Source organism: Pipistrellus kuhlii, unplaced genomic scaffold (assembly GCF_014108245.1).
Source record: "Pipistrellus kuhlii isolate mPipKuh1 unplaced genomic scaffold, mPipKuh1.p scaffold_m20_p_8, whole genome shotgun sequence".
NCBI classification, from domain to species: Eukaryota; Metazoa; Chordata; class Mammalia; order Chiroptera; family Vespertilionidae; genus Pipistrellus; species Pipistrellus kuhlii.
The window spans coordinates 25646691-25665460 of NW_023425584.1; the positions used below are offsets into that span (position 1 = coordinate 25646691).

Genomic DNA, 18770 nt, shown 5'->3' on the forward strand with positions numbered 1-18770 from the left:
CAGCAATAATTTTGAGCTTTGCTACTTTGTCATTGGAGAATTATGTACTGTAACGGACTTAGCGCTAGCTGAATTTTTCTGAAATGAAAAATGGTAAATTTTAAGCTGTACCAAGAATTTTCTGATTTTTAGCTGCTAATTTTCTTATAGTGGCAGATTTAAGAACAAATTGCTATCTAATCTGTTTGAGAGAGGACTGAAGTGTTCCTGTCAAGGAATATATCTGCTTAGTGAAACTGCCAAAAAGCTCAGAAAAAATATTTTGACCTAGAAGGTTTGAGTCAGTCTATATATATGAACACACACTTGATAATGACTTATTTTAGTTTTCTTTTCTTACATTAGGAATCGCTGTGAGCTGCAGATATTCTTTGCCCAGATGGAGTAATTAGGGTTGCAGTGTGTTGCATGCACCGTTAGTGCCTGTGGCTTTGGAAGAATGTGAGCTCAATTTGTTTTTAGAATTTAAGTTTGAATGGACCTGCCTGGGAGAATATTTCATTCTCCTGGCCAGGAACTCTCATTACCAACTCTTGTTCTCATGAAAATGGATTACGTACCTTGAAATGGACCAGATTAGCTGGAGACGCTATTCCTTTGGCTTTGAAAGAGGACTTGAAATGTTCTCATATCAAAATTTTCGCAGCAGCAGGAGCCCAGTATTAAAAGTGCATCTTTAAATAGATAAGAACATGACTGCCGTAAGCTGAGCCTCTCACATTGTTTAGCTTGGGGCAAAGAGATTTGGACCACAATATGCATCCTGTGTGTGTGTGTTGGATCGAATCTTTTGCATTTGTGCCAAATATATTTATTTTTCTCTGTGACTTTCTACATTTGTATGAGGAGTCTTCTGTTTGTGTCCTTCAATAGTCATTAGGTAATAATCTTTTACTATCCAAGGGTTATATTTTATTGTGTTACATTTTAACCTACTAGTGAAATAAAGATCACATCTCGGAAAAAGTTGTAGCACAGCTTAATGCTTAAATGTGGAAGTGCTCGGGGTTTGATGAGGCCAGAGTAAAAGTGGTAAACATCAGAGGTGATTATTTACCAGAATACTTAGAATACCAAATAGTGACCAAAAATAAGCATCGTGTTTAAAATAGGTTAACATACTACTGCTTCCATTTCAGGAGTTACAGATTTAAAAATACACAGGATTTTTAATTAGTACAGATTGAACCTAGTAGTGTGAGTTACTCATTCAGAACAAAGAATGTTTACATGGGATTGTGTTCCTGACGGGAATAAAGACAGTGGATTCACAGTCCTCATCTCATTTGACCTGTCGGTAGTGTTTCGCCCTGTGATCTTTCCTCCTTGAAGCACTTGGCTTCCAGGACATCACCTTTTGATTTTCCTTCTATTGATATTTCACTGACCAGTCCTATTCACTGTCCTTGTTCTGTTTTCTTTTCTTTCCCATTTCCAGATATTAGATTGATTTGGACTGAGCCTTTGGATTTTTTCTGTTCTCTATATCTGTACTTGGTCTATTAGGGACCTCATCCAGGCCTCTCTCTTTAAATGCCTTTTTATGTACTGACAACTCCTCAGATTTTTGTCTTTAGTCCCCTCCCCTAAACTCCAAACTTGTATATCCACCTGCCTGCTTTACATTTCCTTTTGATGCTCTAACATGCTTCTTAAAAATAACTTGACTTCAATAAAGTTGTCACTGTTTACAAATAAATGAATTAGGCCCTGGCCATGTGACTCTGTTGAGTATTGTTCTAATGCACCTAAGGGTTGCTGGTTCGGATTGCCAGTCAAAGCATAAGCCTGGTTTGCAGGTTTAAGACCCTGTCCGGGTGTATGTGGGAGGCAACTGATCCATGTTTTTCTCTCACTTCAGTGTCGTCCCCCCCCCCCCCCCCCCTGCTTCCTCTCTTTAAAAATCAATAAGTGAAGTCTAAACATACTCTCAAAAAATGAAAGAAAAGTACAGTCAGATGAGTTCTGGCAAATGTAACAATATAGAACATTTTTTGTCACCCTAAAAAGTCCCTTGCTTCTTCCAAGTCAATTCTCTCCTCTCCCAAATCCTGTTGTAAGCAACTGATAATTTGATTTCTATCACTGTTGATTAATTTTGACTGTTTTAGAATTTCATATGGACTATATATTAAAGGAATCATTATAGTATATACTCCTTTATTTTTCTCTCATTAAGCATAATTTATCCATGTTGTGTATATCAGGCCTTCTCACTGTAGGTAGAGCTTCAATTTCATTTATTTCAGTACCCTTGCTTCTGCCCCCCTTTTATTCTGCTTACTAGCTTCAACTTCAAGTTAGGTGAAGGATTTCATTATGAGGTGACGACATCCAGAATTAGGAAGTACCATGTTTTCTGTGTCATTTTTGTTTGGGTCAAAGAAATGTTTCCGGCCGAAACCGGTTTGGCTCAATGGATAGAGCGTCTGCTTGGGGACTGAAAGGTCCTGGGTTCGATTCCGGTCAAGGGCATGTACCTTGGTTTCGGGCATATCCCCAGTAGGGAGTGTGCAAGAGGCAGCTGATCGATGATTCTCTCTCATCGATGCTTGTAACTCTCTATCTCTCTCCCTTCCTCTCTGTACAAAATCAATAAAAAAATAAAATAAAATAAAAAATGTTTCCGGGAAGTCTCCAAAAGGTGACCTTTCACATTTCATGACAGGAACTGAACCACATACTTGGGTTTATGCGTTGGGGGATGGGATTGCCATGATTGGGAAAGACCAGTCAAGATTTACCCCAGAATTCACTTCCCTGAGTCACTTGGGAAAGTGAAGGGCACACAAACAAAATTGGGGCTCTATTAACAAGGAAGACTGGATATGGAGTTGCTAACCATTAGTGTCTGCTAAAAATTATCCACAGCAATCAATACAGCGACCAACAGTTGAAGGGTGGCTACATGAAAACTGTTGGTAATATATTTAGAATGAATTAGGGAGAGTTTAATGAGGGAGAATAGGTAGGGAGCTATTGAAGTAATTCATTTGTGTATAAAAAAGGCATAAATTTTAAGGTGACAAAAGTGGAATGCAGAGGAAGTCAGTGTGGGAATGTATGGGACGAGGAGGATACCTGTAGTTTTGGAACTTAGATGAGTGGGAAAGTGGTGATATCATTGGTAGAAGTTGAAGTTGAGATGGGGAAACTGCTTGATAGGGAATGTTGGTATCTACACTAATGAAAGAGTGAGATGCAAATTGACCATGCCTTCACAATACCCTCTAGTCCACATGTGTCAAACACAAGGCCCGCGGGCCAAATCCGTCCCACCAGGCCTTGCAATGTGGCCCGCACCGTGCTGTCATCACTGCACTCCGCTGCGTTTCCATCACAATGACAGTTTATGACTGTTCAGTAAACCATTCGGCCTGCGATTTAGGCTGGATTTTAGATTTTGGCCCCTTCTCTGATTGAGTTCGACACCCCTACAGTCAGTCAGGAGAGAGTATGCAAATCAATCCATACTCTGGTGCTGATCGGCGGGGGGGGGGGGGGGGGGGGGGGCAGGCAGGCGTTCTGCCGCTCCCCCCAGCCGCTCCGGGCCTCTGGGCAGCATGGGGAGGCGGAAAGGCGGCTCTGGCCACCGCGAAGGCCAGGGGAAGGAAGGCCTATTCTTGCACGAATCTTCGTGCATCGGGCCTAGTGGATAGATAAAATGAGTTAAAATGGGGACATGTTGAATTAGAGGAGATGTGGAACTTAAAAGTAATAGGGTTGGTACTATTCTGAGGGCCATTAGTCAGGTTGAAGCCTTGAAAATAGGTGAGTTCTTGGGGGGACTCTGCGTGGAGGTAGCTTAGCTGAGAGCCTTGCATAATGTTTGCAATAGGAGCCCGGGAAGAGAAAAGGCAGGCTGAGTTTAAGACTTAACAGTGCTGTGGTTGAGGTATTCCTGGACAGCTCCCTGAGTCAGTGGGAGAGGACTGTCCCCAGCCTCCATTTTTGTCTTCTCATATAAATGAATTTATACGAGAGACCTTGACTGTTGTGAAAAGCCAATTTATTAAAGCAATTAAAGCATGTACCTTTATTGAAAAAACAAAGCAAGTAGCCCTGTTTACATCTGGCTTATGAAGCGCAGACGGGCTTCCCCTCCTCGCTTGATCTCGCCCCCAACTGCCCACCCTGCTTGCCTGAGCGCCCCTAACTGCCTCTGCCTTTGCCCCCACCACCATGGCTTTGTCCAGAGGAAGTTGGACGTCCAGAAGATGGCCAGTCCACCCGATCTAATTAGCATATTATCCTTTTATTAGTATAGATTTTATATCCTGTTTTTGAGCCTGGGTGGTCTCTAGAATTCAGCAGAAACTCTCAGGTTTCTCAAGAAGGGGAATTTATTGCTTTCTTACCTTCCAGAATTCCTGATTTCACTATGTTTTGGGTCTTTGTAGAATTTTCATCTGTATGTGTTCAGTAGAATGTTTAAAATGATTTTTTTTTGGCTTTGTTTTTAATTAGGAAGGGTATTCAGGGTATCTACTCTGCATTATGCCATAAGAAGAGGTTTCTACTCATTTAGCATCCCACAGTATAGATATACCATAATTTGCTAATTCTTTCCTTACTAAGGGATTTAGGTTTCTTTCTCCCCTTTGTTAAAAATTATGACGTAAAATTTTTTTGCATGTAGATCTTTGTGCACCTGCAAGTAGTTTTCATTGCTCATGGCATGAGGCAAAGAAACAGGATAAGTTCATTCTTCTTCAGCTTTTTCTGTGCCACTTAATTTGTGGATGCTTTAAGTGCTGTTCAGAATGTGTTTTCAGATGTCCTCTAAAAATGTCCCACTCAAACAAAAGGTATTATCATTACCCCATTGTTGTCTCTGAATAGTGTATGTCTACTTTGAAAGGTACCCAAAAACATTGCCGCTGATCCTGGACTATGTTTTGGGTTCATGAACAAAGTGGAAGTCATGTACCAATCTGTGGCACAATGCAGAACACGGCCTCTCATGTTTCTCAAACAGAATCAAAGGCCACATAAAATTATGTTTTCGGATGGCTGAATTGCAAATAAGTGAGGAAATGAAACAGCAGGCTATGAGCCCTTAATAATCGACAGTGCAGGGCCACATGGCATTGGTTTCCAAAGTAGAGGCCTTTTACAAAGCAGTGACTCTAGCCTAGATTATGTCATCCTGCGTATTGTAAGCACATTCTGTGCATATCATTTGTCATATAAAAATAATTTCCCTCTTCATGGTTTATTTTTCCTTTATGGCACATTTTGAATTCCAGATTTTTTTTAATCTGCCATTTGGCTTTCCATAAACTATCAGGCATGATCTTTGTGAGATTCTCTGTTTTGAGAAACTATCTACATAATATTTATTTATGATCTATGACTCATAATTACATTGTCATGATATATCCCTGGTCTTCAAAATGGCATCTGATAGTTCAGTGCCTTTTTAACAATAGACAAGATGTTTTCTAAAGCAGCGTTTGCCAATTGGGGCCTGAAAGGTTGGCAGCTGCTGGTTTAAGGAAACCTTTGGGGCAGCGGTCACTAACCAGTGGTCCGTGAGGTCTGAAAGGATGGCGACCGCTGTTCTAAAGACTTTTTTCCCGGAAATCCAAATGTTTCTTGGGGCTCTTTCCAAGAATTATGACATTTTTATTTATTTTTATCTATATATATTTGTTTTTTAATCCTCACCTGAAGATATTTTTCCATTGCTTTTAGATAGAGTAAAAGGAAGTGTGTGTGTGAGTGTGTGTGTGTGAGTGTGTGTGTGTGTTTGTGTGTGAGTGTGTGTGTGTAGAATGAGAGAGAGAGAGAGAGAGAGAGAGAGAGAGAGAGAGAGAAGCATTGATATGAGAAAGACACATTGATCGGTTGCCTCCTGCACATGGCCCTACCAAGCCAGGGGTCAAGTGTGCAATTGAGGTATATATGCCTTGACTAGGAATCGAATCCACGACCCTTTGTTGTGCGGGCTGACTCTAAACACTAAGCAATCTGGCCAGGGATCTTAGGCATTTTTAAATTTGAGGACTAATCCAAAATTCTCATATCATTTTTGTTTGAATTTTGACTATGTAATCACTCTTTAAGGTAGACATTTGCATTTACTCAATACTCATCCTTGTTTAAAACTTTAATTGCTCAGATGTCCTTAAGCTTATAGTAGATTGGCCGGCTTTGGTGACATCTCTCTGGCCTTTGAGGTTGGCACAGTCCAATATAGCTATCTCAGGGGTGTATGGCCATTGAAAAACATGTTTTGGTTGTTGAGTGTTTTTGCTTTCTAATAATTTTATTTTTTTATTATCTGTTCAGATAATTTATTTTTTAAGGTCACATAAGTAAATGACTTGACCTCTAATCTTAGCTTTGGAAATTCCCCAGACACTAATAAAGATAATTTTTATTTGAGAATACTACTCACTGGCCTGCAGTCAGTACTATTTAAAAATATGTATTTATTCTAAAAATGATTTTCTACCTGGCCAGTGTTCTCAGAGCATCAGCTTGCTCACCAAAGACCTGTGGATTCAGTTCCTGATCAAGGCTAGTGCAGGAGTCAACTAATCGATACATCAATATTTCTTCTCCCTTCCTCCGTCCCTCCCTTAAAAACAATGAAAGGGATATCCTCGGGTGAGGTTTAAAAAATAACAGAACAAAATAAAAGATTTTCATAGTTAAAATACTTTCTTAGAAAAATCATGCATGTAATGACCTGATTTGGTGACTATTGGGCCTAGATTTATAATGCTTTTTACATGGTGTCATTGAGACATAATACCATTCTAAACAACTCTTCTCTACAAATTCTGTACCAAGTGCAGATACCCTTCAACTTAAAATGGGGTATATCCCGATAAACCCCTTCTAAGTTGAAAATGCATTTAATACATCTAACCTACTAAACATCATAGCTTAGTCTAGCCTACCCATGCTTAGCCCACAGATGGGCAAAGTCATTTAACACATAGTCTGTTTTATAATAAACTACTGAATATCATGTAATTTTTTTATGTGTATGGCTTTCATGCTATTGTAAAGTTGAAACATCATACGTCAAACCATGATAAACATAATTATTTCTGAGAGAAATATCCTATAGACTATAATCTTATAAAAAATAGCACTGTTCTCTTGAACTAATAACATTTGAACACACAGGATTGTAGAGCAATACCTGCTTTGCATGAATATATCAGTAAGATTTTTTTTTTTTTTTTTTTTTACAAAGGATCAAGTTGCAACTGAAGACTAGTATGATCAGTTAAATTATCTGGACTTTCCACGTCAGGACACAGGCTTAATAATTAGTGGAGTGAAAACGAAGTTTAACAAACTGTATTAATTTATGTGCCAAGGTGTATTCATGAAGAGGGGGGTGGGCAAAGGGATAATTGCTGTTTTTGTTTGTTTTTATTTGTCTTATATCTATAATAACAGACCCTCCTGCTAAGAACCTATCAAGACAGTGCTGTTTTTGGGAGGTTGGTGGAGGAAACTGCATATTGCTACTTTGATATGTTTTCTTGTTAGGCATTTTATTAAGAAACTAGAGGCCCCATGCATGAAATTCGTACATGAGGGGGGGGGGGGTGTCCCTCAGCCCAGCCTGCACCTTCTCTAATCTGGGACTCCTCCAGGGATGTCCAGTGAGATTGGGCCTAAACAGGCAGTCAGACTGCTGGCTCTCAACTGCTCGCCTGCCTGCCTGCCTGCCTGATTGCCCTAATACTAAGATGACCAGATCGTCCCACTTTTGGCGGGACAGTCAAGATTTCTAACAATTTTTTCCGCATCCCACGGCGTTTTAAAAAAGTCCCAATTTTTGGAAAGAATCTTTCCAATCTTTCCAAAAATTGGGACTTTTTTAAAATGCCTTGGGACGCAGGGAAAAAATTGTTAGAAATTGTCACCTTACCCTAATTGCTTCGGTCTGCCAGCCTGATCACCCCCTAACCACTCCCTTGCAGGCCTGGTCCTTCCCAACTGCCCTCTCCGGCTGGCCTGGTCATCCAAACTGCTCTCCCCTGCAGGCCTGGTTTCCTCCAACTGCCTCTCCTGCAGGCCCGATCGCCCCCAACTTCCCTCTTCTGCTGGCCCAGTTCCTCCCAACTGCCCTCCCCTGCTGGCTTGATCGCCCACAACTGCCCTTTCCTGCCGGCCATCTTGTGTGTTGGAGTGACTTTGCATATTACTCTTTTATTAGATAGGATGTTTAGTTCTATCTTAGAAACTCTTATGTACAAAGAGAAGAAACAGTTTACTTAATTAATTGCAATCTTTAATTGAAATTTGTTATAGCCTAGTTTTAGAACAATACTATAAGAGATTTGAGTAATTGAGGTTTTCCCTTAGTTCCAGTGGAAGGGAAGTATTTCAGTTCACTTACTTGAGGCTATAAAGTAATTTGTTCTTCCTTTCCCTACAGCAAGAATTATGAACATAAAATAAAGTCACAAAACAGATTCACTGTTAATTTTAAAGCTTCCCCATATTTCCACCCTCATCTGTTGTAAATAATATGTCTGCCTGTAAAATGGAAAAAGTTGAAATTTTCCACTTGTGCATTTTGAGCTTTTCAGAGGTATTATACACTCTGGAAATAATAATAAAAGATACTAGGCTTTATACAGCACTTTTTGTGTTAGGAACTCATATAAACACTAATGCATTGATCCTAACACAGTACTTGATTGTGACTTTAAAAGGTCATGAGTTACTGCTGTTACAACAAAAAATAAAAGATCGGGGAGAGAGTTCTAATTCATAAATATTGTTTAAAAATATCTAGATAAAAATTGATACAGATAACTGGAAAAATAAAACTTATGGGGGATTTTTATTGTTTGTTAACTTTTCTCTTAGCTTGTAATAGATTTTTATCCCTTTATGTTTTTTCCCCTTTTATTTATGAATTTATTTGAATCCTGATTTAATTCCCTTCTTAGATAAGAAGGCAAAATTTACTTTTAAGCTTTTATTCCTTCTCTGCCACGAAGCCTTAAACCTGTGGTGATTGTTGGAGTTTGTCACATTAACGTAACAATGCATGTTATTAGTCCTAAATTGGGAGATATTCCTTTAGCTTTCTTAGTTTAATATTTGTTGATTTTGATGAATAAAGAGGTGGTCATGTGGCTTAATCTTCAACTTTTTTGTGTTTTGTAGGTTTATTCTTCAGTCCAAGGAGGTAATTCACAATCAGCTGTTAGAGAAACAGAAAATAGCAGAAGAAAAAATTAAAGAATTGGAAGTAAGTTTTGAGTGAATGTTGACAGTAAGTAGCCAACTTTTAGAAAATAGTAATTATCTCATTGTGTCATATTAAATGTATGCCTGCTAAAGTCATGCCATTATTTCATTTTTTTCCTAATTGTGTTAGAGCTATGAAGCAGTCAAATTAATGGCAGTATATAAGAGACAAAAATGTCTCTAGAAACTAGGGAATTTTGAAGAAGATAGGATGTTATTCTGAGTGTATTTTCTCCTTTGCCTTTGAATGAATATATCTGTGTGTTTTTTTTTTTGTTTTTTTTTTAATAACATTTAACCACTGCATATTGTACTGGTCGGGCATGAGCATGGCTAATGATAATATGAAAGGATCTTGATATACTAGTATGTCTCCTTTACACATTGTAATTACTTTAACATAGTTTGGGTTCTAGACAAGGACCAATTATTAAGCTGTAATTAATGAACTATTTGAAGGATATTGCTCTGATGAGGAAAACAAATTATTATTTTTTTAGGTAGGGAAAAAGATTAGTATAGGTAAAAGTAACTTAGTAAATCTTTGGAAAATTGAAGTTTATTATTAAAATGTTCTTATACATTGACTTTTGATGAGATACTCTTCTTGGGCTTTGGTGAAAGGTGCATTCTGTTTATAGTAAAAGTTGGACTGGACAAAAAATGGGTTATTATTTCTTTGGGAACAAGATTTCCTGAGATGGGGTGGATACAGTGACTTCATAGGTCACTTTATCTAATTTGTGTGAGTACCCTTTGAGGCAGTGGTTCAGAATCTGACTCAGCCCTCTGCTGGATTGGTGAGACACCCCCTAGCCGCCTGGGGATCTCTCAGGGGCATTGACTTGGTGTGGCCTGGGTGGGCATGTAGTGTCTTAGGTTACTTAGCCTGGTTTTTGTTCGACTATTGTTGATAATTTAAACAAACTTGATAATAGTTTTGTAGTTTAGAAGGATGTATTATGAAAGTAAAACTAGCAAAAAAAAAAACCCCCCACAAAAAACAAAAAAGAAAAAGCTGCTTCCTGCAATAATCAGATTGTTATTGTGCCTTTTTTTTAATCATTTTTGTCAGCCAACTGTTCTAGGTAGAATTTTATATTCTATGTGGTTTTCAAACAAAAGTATCTTAACTCCAATCACAGCTGTTTCATATAGATAAAAAGTGTGATTTTGCAACTGTTGGTAAATATCTCTAAAAATTGTCCTAATGATAAGTTGCAAGGTGCAAAATAATGTGTATATAATTTTCTTATGATCTCTGTGTTGGATAAATTGTAACAAGTATGCGTTAACTTTTATAATTTAAAAAATTGTCCAAGAAAAATTGCCACAGATGATTATTTAACATACTATTCAGTTCTGATGAGTATTAGGAAATTTATTTTTAGAAAGTGTGTAGAACGTTGCCTTTCATAGAATCTCACATACTGATTAAGTATCCTGATACCTTCAGATAATAGAAGTAGATTAGTTGGCTTGTTGGTACCTGTTTGAAATGCTAATTATAGCTGTTAAAAAACTAGCAGTTAAACTCTAGCCTCTATCCTAGAAAGTTATTTTCTCTTTAATCTTTCATTTTATTGTTATTTATATTATAAAAGCAATATAAGTGCATTAGAGAAATGAAAAATAGTCAGAAAACAAATGATAAAATGAAAATATAACCTTCCCCTCTTCCCTGCACACTCCCATATGTCACCTCTGCAGTAGTGTGTATCATTCTAAACGTTGCTTTATTTTATAAACACATTCATACACACACACATAAAAAATGAATAATTATTCTGTATATGTTCATAATTTGATAACTTATTTTTCCACTTTAATAAAAATCTAGTTTATATGTAATAAAATTTAAAAAATTTTAAAGTGATTTCAGAGAGGAGTGGAGACGGAGAAAGAGAGAGAAACATCAGTGATGAGAGAGAGAATCATTGATCAGCTGCTTCCTGCATGCCCCCCTACTGGGGATTGAGCCTGCTACCTGGGCCTGTGCCCTGACTAGGAATTCATCCGTGACCTCCTGGTTCATAGCTTGATGCTCAATCACTGAGCCACATGGGCCAGACTATATTTAATTTCTTGTTTTCCATTTTGCCTACCATTGTAGGTTCCTTATTATATCAGCATTCAATTATTATACGATCCCTTCCTCTACATTTTGTATACTCTCCAATACTGCCCTATCATGTATTGTTAATACTATCACCCAATACATATCAGTACTCTGTCATCCCTGAAACAGTCCTGTACTTTTCCACTGCTATACCTTTATAGCTTTGTTACTTCAGACTGAAATATATGCATGTGTACACACCCACTTGTGCACTCATACACACAAACATTGGTAATTATAGTGTTCAGCTTTTTATTTATTTATTTATTTATTTATTTTTTGCTTATTTAGTTTAGTTATTTATAGAGATGGATCAAATCTCCCTCTATGATGGTGTTTATCAATTCCTCAGTTTTTCAGTTTAGTGGGCAGTGGTATTTAGAGACTATAATCTGGATGCTGTATGTGCTCATTATTACTGTGCACAGAGTTCAGAGGGTATGTTTCATTTTGCTTTTGCTTGATATGTTTAGGAATATCTCAGCTTTTTTAAAGATAACATTCCACTGACTTCTGGCTTCCATTGTTGCTATTGAGAAGTTATCTATCAGTTTAAATGTTGTTCCTTTGTTTATTTTCTCTCTGGCTATTTTTTTTTTTTTTAAATATATTTTATTAATTTTTTATAGAGAGGAAGAGATAGGGACAGACAGTCAGAAACATCGATGAGAGAGAATCATCGATCAGCTGCCTCCTGCACACCTCCCACTGGAGATGTGCCCACAACCAAGGTACATGCCCTTGACCGGAATCGAACCCGGGACCCTTCAGTCCACAGGCTGACGCTCTACCCACTGAGCCAAACCAGTCCCGGCTATTTTCTCTCTGGCTATTTTTAATGTTCTCTCTTTTTCCTTCTTTTAAAAAAAAACTTTATTGTTGAAAATATTACAGATGCCCCCTCTTTCCCCCTCTATTGACCCCCCCCTCTCTCTTTCTTTAATGCTTTGTAGTTTCTCTGGGATATGTATAGGTATGAATTTACAATAGTCTTTTTATTTTATTTTTTTCTTAGTCCTACTTGGATTAAGTTGAGTTTTCTGAATCTGTGGATTGGTGTCTTCCATCAATTCTGGAAAGTTTTTATTATTTCTGAATATTACTTTCCTGTATTCTCTATTAAATGGTATTTTCTTTAGGAATTCCCCCCCCCCCCCCCATCCCCGCGCTTTAAACCAGCTACCCCTACATCTGCAGTAGATTCTTAGCTGTTTTTTCCATCTCCAGCTTTCCTCCTTCTGATCATTTTAACATATTTAGGTTAGAATGAATTGGAGGGGCTCATTCTTCCTTGGCTCTTTTTCAATTAAAAAATATTTTTATTGCTTTCAGAGAAGAAGGGAGAAGGAGAGATAGAAACATCAGTGATGGGAGAATCATTGAATGGCCGCCTCCTACACGCCTCACACTGAGGATCGAGCTGGCAGCCCTGGCATGTGCCCTGAATGAGAATCTAACCCTGACCTCCTGGTTCATAAGCTGAAGCTCAACCACTGCCCTCATATACCCTTGATAGGGAGTTATATTACTTACTAGAAAGGTAAAGACAAGTCCTGTTTTAACCTTGGAAAGCTAGTCTTACTGTTTTTCTTTTTAAAACTCCATATTTACATTTTAAAACCCTATGTAAGGTTATTCTTCAGACTATAATCACTTAAGTGGGTTTAGGAAATACTTTCACAACAGACTCACAATATAATAATGTTAAATAGATTTTTATCTTTCCTTTATAAAGATAATAGATCAGATTCTGGGAGGGAATGTCACCATTTAATCCTAATAGTGATTAGATTAATGATGCTGATTCTAATCAAGAGAAAATATAAAATGGTTCCTTTAATATGATAGAGTAACCATGTTGTTTGTCATTGAGGGAATTTTCTATTTTTAAAAATATTGATAATAGAACTTTTTAAAGAAGATGGCTGAGTATATACTGCATAATATGAAATGTTATTAGAAAAGTACAAAGCATAATTTTTAAAAATGAGATGAATATAATTGGGATTTGGAATTTGACTCTGAGTCTTATCGGTCTTTGTAAAAATAATTTTCTGTGAAATGTACAGCATACTACAAAGAGATTTTTTTTTCTTTTTTAGAAAACTCAGTTGTACTTAGTTTTTTTTATCCTCATCTGAAGATATTTTTCCCATTGATTTTTTTAATATAAAGTTTTCAAGGATGTCTTTTTTAAAAAAATATATATATTTTATTGATTTTTTATAGAGAGGAAGAGATAGGAATAGACAGTTGGAAACATCAAAGAGAGAATCATCTATCAGCTGCCTCCTGCACACCCCCTAATGGGGATGTGCCCGTAACCAAGGTACATGCTCTTGACTGGAACCGAACCTGGGACCCCTTAGTCTGCAGGCCGACGCTCTATCCACTGAGCCAAACCGGTTTCGGCCCATTGATTTTTTAAGAGAGAGTGAAAAAGAGGGAGAATGGAGGTAGGAAGGGAAAAGGAGAGAGAGAGAGAGAAAGGGAGAGAGAGAGTGAAAGAAAGAGAGAGAGAAACATCAACATGAGGGAGACACATCGATTGGTTGTGATTGGTTGTCTCCTGCTTGAGCCAGACCTGAGCCAGACCTGGGAATCGGGAATCGGGATGGGGATTGAGCCTGCAAGTGAGGTACATGCCCTTGACCGGCAGTTAAACCCGAAACCCTTCCGCCCTGGGCGCTGATGCTCTAACCTAGGGGTGTCGAACTCAGTCAGAGAAGGGGCCAAAATCTAAAATCCAGCCTAAATCGCGGGCCTAATGGTTTACTGAACAGTCATAAACTGTCATTGTGATGGAAACGCAGCGGAGTGCAGTGATGACAGCGTGGTGCGGGTCACATTGCAAGGCCTGGCAGGACGGATTTGGCCCGCGGGCCTTGTGTTTGACACATGTGCTCTAACCACTAAACAAACTCTTCAGGGCAGCTTCACTTAATGTTGAATTAAAACCTATTGATAGATTGAGAGATATACTAGTATAGAGTGAAAAATACATCTTATATTTTTGCTTGCTTTTTGGGGGTTAATAAAGAAGTAATTAACTTGTGGACTTTTTTTGAAGTTAGGAAAACTTAGATTCAGCGTTCAAATGATCTAGAACTCAATTTTTGACCCCCTGCCTTATGAATGTCAACTATTTGGAATCCTTGAGATAACTAAGCTTTCAGTGATGTATTTGAACACAGTTGTCCACCATACTCATGTTCTCTCCCTTGCTCCAGAGCAAGGGCAGACAGGTTCTGCTTCAGGCTCGTCTGCCTGCAGTAAAGGCCCCTTTATTTTAGGTACATGCGTATCCTGGTTGACCACTTTCCTTCCCCTCTGTCTCTGACATGGTTTCACCACCCTGATTAGCTCAGCAATGACAGAATAAAAATAAGAATAAGGAAACTCAGGACGTTGTGGCCTGCGTAGTGACACTTTTGACGCAGAATGTTACAAAGCCGGGGTTGTGAAATAGCTCTCCAACCCATGACATAAGCAAAATCTAAGAAACTGTGCAAGTCCTGATTGTCACAAAAATGACAGTTTTTATTAGACAGTGGTTCCTGGAAAAAGTAGGAAGAATAGTGACAAGAGAACTGGATAGGAGGTGCCCGTGACACTTGGCAGTTGGCTGGGTTCTGAGGCTGATGAGAAAATGTTTTGGAGGAGTTCTCATGATTGAGATTTCACTTTGCCTATTGAGCATCATTTTTTCCATAGCATGGGCGGTGACTGGTAGGTACTTGGGTGTCCAGTTTTTGCCCTAAGATACTTTATTTTAGAGATGGTTCTGTTATTCATCTGATGGGAGCCACCTGGGAGGTGATGTTAAGTGAACACTATGATATGATGGGCACTGATTCTTGTCTGTGTTTTCAATGAAGAGAAAAGAGCAGGTGAGAGCAGAGCCAGTGATAGAATGTTTTTTATACATTAAACAAGAATTAAACCCTATAGTTTATCTGCTTGCATAGCTTAAAGCTTCAAACCCATTAAAAGGTTCATTTATTTTGTAGTGAAATATAGTATTTATGGAAATATGGATTAAAATATATATAGCTTAGTCAATAATTATAAAATAAACACCCGTAACAATCACCCAGGCCACAAAATAACACTGGCAGGACACCAGAGCCCGTCCTTACCCCTCCCTTCCTGCCCACAGTGCCACCCCTGCCCCAGCCTCTCCCAACTACTACCCTAAACTTTTGTGATAGGTTTTTTTTTCTTTTTAAGGAAAAATTTTATTACTTTTATCTACAGAAAACTCAACAGTGTAATTATTTCCTTTAAAAAAAAATACAGTATTGCTACCTATCTGTGGATCCCCAAAGTAGTATTATTTAATGGTGTCTGTTTTTGAACTTTACATGAACAAAATCACTGGATATATTGTATTTTTTGCCTTCTTTTGTTTGTGAAGTGCAAACATGTGTTCTCCATGCTACTTTACTGGAGACTGTGATTTGTTCATTTGCATTGCTAATATGGTATTCTGTTATATAGATGTATCGTGATTTATCTTTCCAGACAGTCCATTTTTATCCTTAACAAGTCAAGATGTTCTCATAGAATGTTTGCACAGTTTAACAGACTCCGAGCCTTTGCTGAGGGGAGCTATTTTTTCAGACATCCTCTCACCTCAACCCAGGAAAGTCTGAGTCCTGGAGAGAAGTCTTCATGTCTCTGCTCTAAAAATTAGCTTGATGACTTCCCATCTTCATTGGCAGCTAGATAGTTAGCTACCACTGAGTGCCTTTTTTTTTTTTTTAAATTTAAAAAACTAACTGCAAGTTAGTAAATTAATCTCTTTTCTTTCCTTTTTTAGATTTGGGGAGTCTTTGTTGAAGTTTCTCTGATTGTCCCATACATTGAGATTTCAGATATAAATACTCATATCTTCATGCAGTTCATTTGCATTCTCAACATTTGTAAAAATGGATTTTTTAAAAATAGTTTTTAGTTATTTAAGACTTAAGTCTAACAGAGCCTAATGGTTGGAAACTAGAGTTTATAGTGAACTATATATATTCTCTATGTCCTGGTGTCTTAGGCTTAATGTAGCTATGTAATCCTCTGTGGCTTTCAGAGAATAGGCGGGAGTCCAAAAAAGCCCATGTGCTCTTTTTCTGGTTGCGTATTCTGTATTGGTTCTACAAGGGGTGGGCACATCTACAAGTAGGTTCACATTTGTAATACAAATAAATAATACAGTAATTAATAATACAAGAATAAACTCTGTGTTTCGTGTGCTCACAACTGTAAACCTACTTTTGTCCACCCCTGTATTATCAATGCCTTGGTCAGTGTAAATGAGTTAGGATCCAAATGCTGATATTTGCCCAAATGATATATTTAATTTCCGCAATATAAATATTTCAGGGCTGGTGAAAACTTAGATGTAAATAATTTAAATATATTTGTTCTTCTACCTAGACAGCCTTTCTTATTTCTTTGTAAAATATGCTACAGAGATTTTACACACACACACTTCTTTGCTGTTCTCTGATGTGCACCTTCATTTTATGATTAAGATAAAGAAAGGATTTGCAGTCCAGGTAGCCCAGAGTTCAGTTTTTTGCATCTTGATTTGATTATTCTTTTCTTCCAAGCTATATTCCCAGGGATCCTTGATTCCCTTCCTTGGACTACTTGTCTATGCCCACACCAGACTATCCCTTTGAATGCTTTAGAGTAGGGGTGTCGAACTCAATCAGAGAAGGGGCCAAAATCTAAAATCCAGCCTAAATCGCGGGCCGAATGGTTTACTGAACAGTCATAAACTGTCATTGTGATGGAAACGCAGCGGAGTGCAGTGATGACAGCACGGTGCGGGCCACATTGCAAGGCCTGGCGGGACGGATTTGGCCCGCGGGCCTTGTGTTTGACACATGAGCTTTAGAGGGTTGTTGACCTCAACCTTATACTGCATTCTTTATATGGTCTATACTTTTCTGTCTTACCATAAGTATTTGTCCTTAACCCCCTTCCTACCTTGCTTGAGAGTTCCGCTGGTTATTTCAGCCTGTTTAGAGAATGATTGCTTTTGATGAGTTAGACTTTGAATTTTCTTTCATGTTCGTTTATTGCATGCCTCCCTGCTCTCGTAACTAGATGGTAAGGCGAAGTTAATGAGCACACTGTGCCTGAGATCTTCCACGGCTCTTACTCTGAGCCGCAATCACAGGTCCCCTCTAACCGGAGTAATGGAGCCTGTCTAGAAGAGTGAATTGTTCTGTACTCAGTGTGGACAAGGCCACACCTGTATTAATGAGCACACTGCCCTTGTCAGCTCAGAAAAACAAGATCCAGACTGATGTTTGAACAATAAATAGAGATCTCCAAGTCTTCTCGATTCAGTGCCCTAAATGCCTGTTTAAATACCTTCTGTTGTGTTAGGAGTTCTGGATTCCAGCCCTTGCTCTACTCGAGCATGTCAAACTGCAGCCGGCTCGCTCTCCTCCACACCTCAGTGTCCTAATTTGTAAAAGCAAGAGGTTTGGATTAGAAGATATCGAGGGTAGTTTCTATTAAGTTTATTATTATAACCTTGGTCTTTTATGAGTTGCTACTTTAGGAGCAATAATGCCCCTTCAAATGAAAAGATGGAGGGAGGCAAAATAAAACAAAAGTTTTCTTTCATGTCCAGGTCATTACCTTAATTAAAAAAGTTAACTGGATTCTATTTCTAAAGCTAAAATAAAACTAGTCTACCTACAGCTTTGCCAGTTAAAATGTAATACAAGGTGACAGCATCTCCTTTGATATTTTCTGGTAGAAGCTTAAATTAGTGAAATCTCAGAGATGTGCATGTGATGGCTTAAAGGTAGTTTATTTTAGGCATCACCTGTTTTAGAGATAATTTTGGATAGAGCTGTGTAATATCTTATTAACTCCACATACATAAATTAAAATGATATACCTAGGAAGACATTATTATATTTATTTGTAGTGTTTTATCAAACTATACTCTTATAAAATACGTGATACTTAGAATAGTGCAAAAAATGTTCAGAAAATGTTGGTAAATTATTACATTTCTTGAGTATACACGGACATTTTATAAATGGTATCTTATTGAATTTTGTAGTATATATTTCTATGAATTTTAATTTGTTGCAGCTAGTTATACAGAGGGCTTTATAATTTTTATTTACCATTTCATTTCTCAGAAATGTCACTACATTATTTCATTTGTAAATACAGTGTGTATAAGTGATGCTATTTTGCTAGTTACAATTAGAGTAGTTTCTTGCACCTCACCTTGTCTTGCTTTCAAGCAAAAATCTCTCGACTACCATCAGTATAATAAAATATTAGAATTCCATAATTATTCATAAAGCCATTCTTTTGGGCACATGACCCTAGATATCTTTTAATCCAAACTTGTTGTGAGGAATTTTTCCAAAATGGACACAGACGC

At 37.9% G+C, this 18770-nt stretch overlaps 1 protein-coding gene across 4 annotated transcripts in view; it reads left to right on the top strand.

Moving 5' to 3' along the window:
- Nucleotides 1-18770, top strand: part of PFDN1 (prefoldin subunit 1) — a 51504-nt gene that overhangs the window by 9914 nt on the left and 22820 nt on the right. Inside the window, exons 3-5 of one of the 4 annotated variants that reach the window (XM_036424916.2) lie at nt 9151-9235; nt 16959-17041; nt 17252-17330. In XM_036424916.2, coding sequence (XP_036280809.1) covers nt 9151-9235; nt 16959-17041; nt 17252-17315 — 232 coding nt within the window. In that variant the 3' untranslated portion in view covers nt 17316-17330. Of the gene's footprint in view, nt 1-9150; nt 9285-12368; nt 12380-16958; nt 17042-17251; nt 17331-18770 lie in introns of those variants that run through there. The other 3 variants (XM_045576874.1, XM_045576873.1, XM_036424917.2) reach the window with 3 other exon arrangements.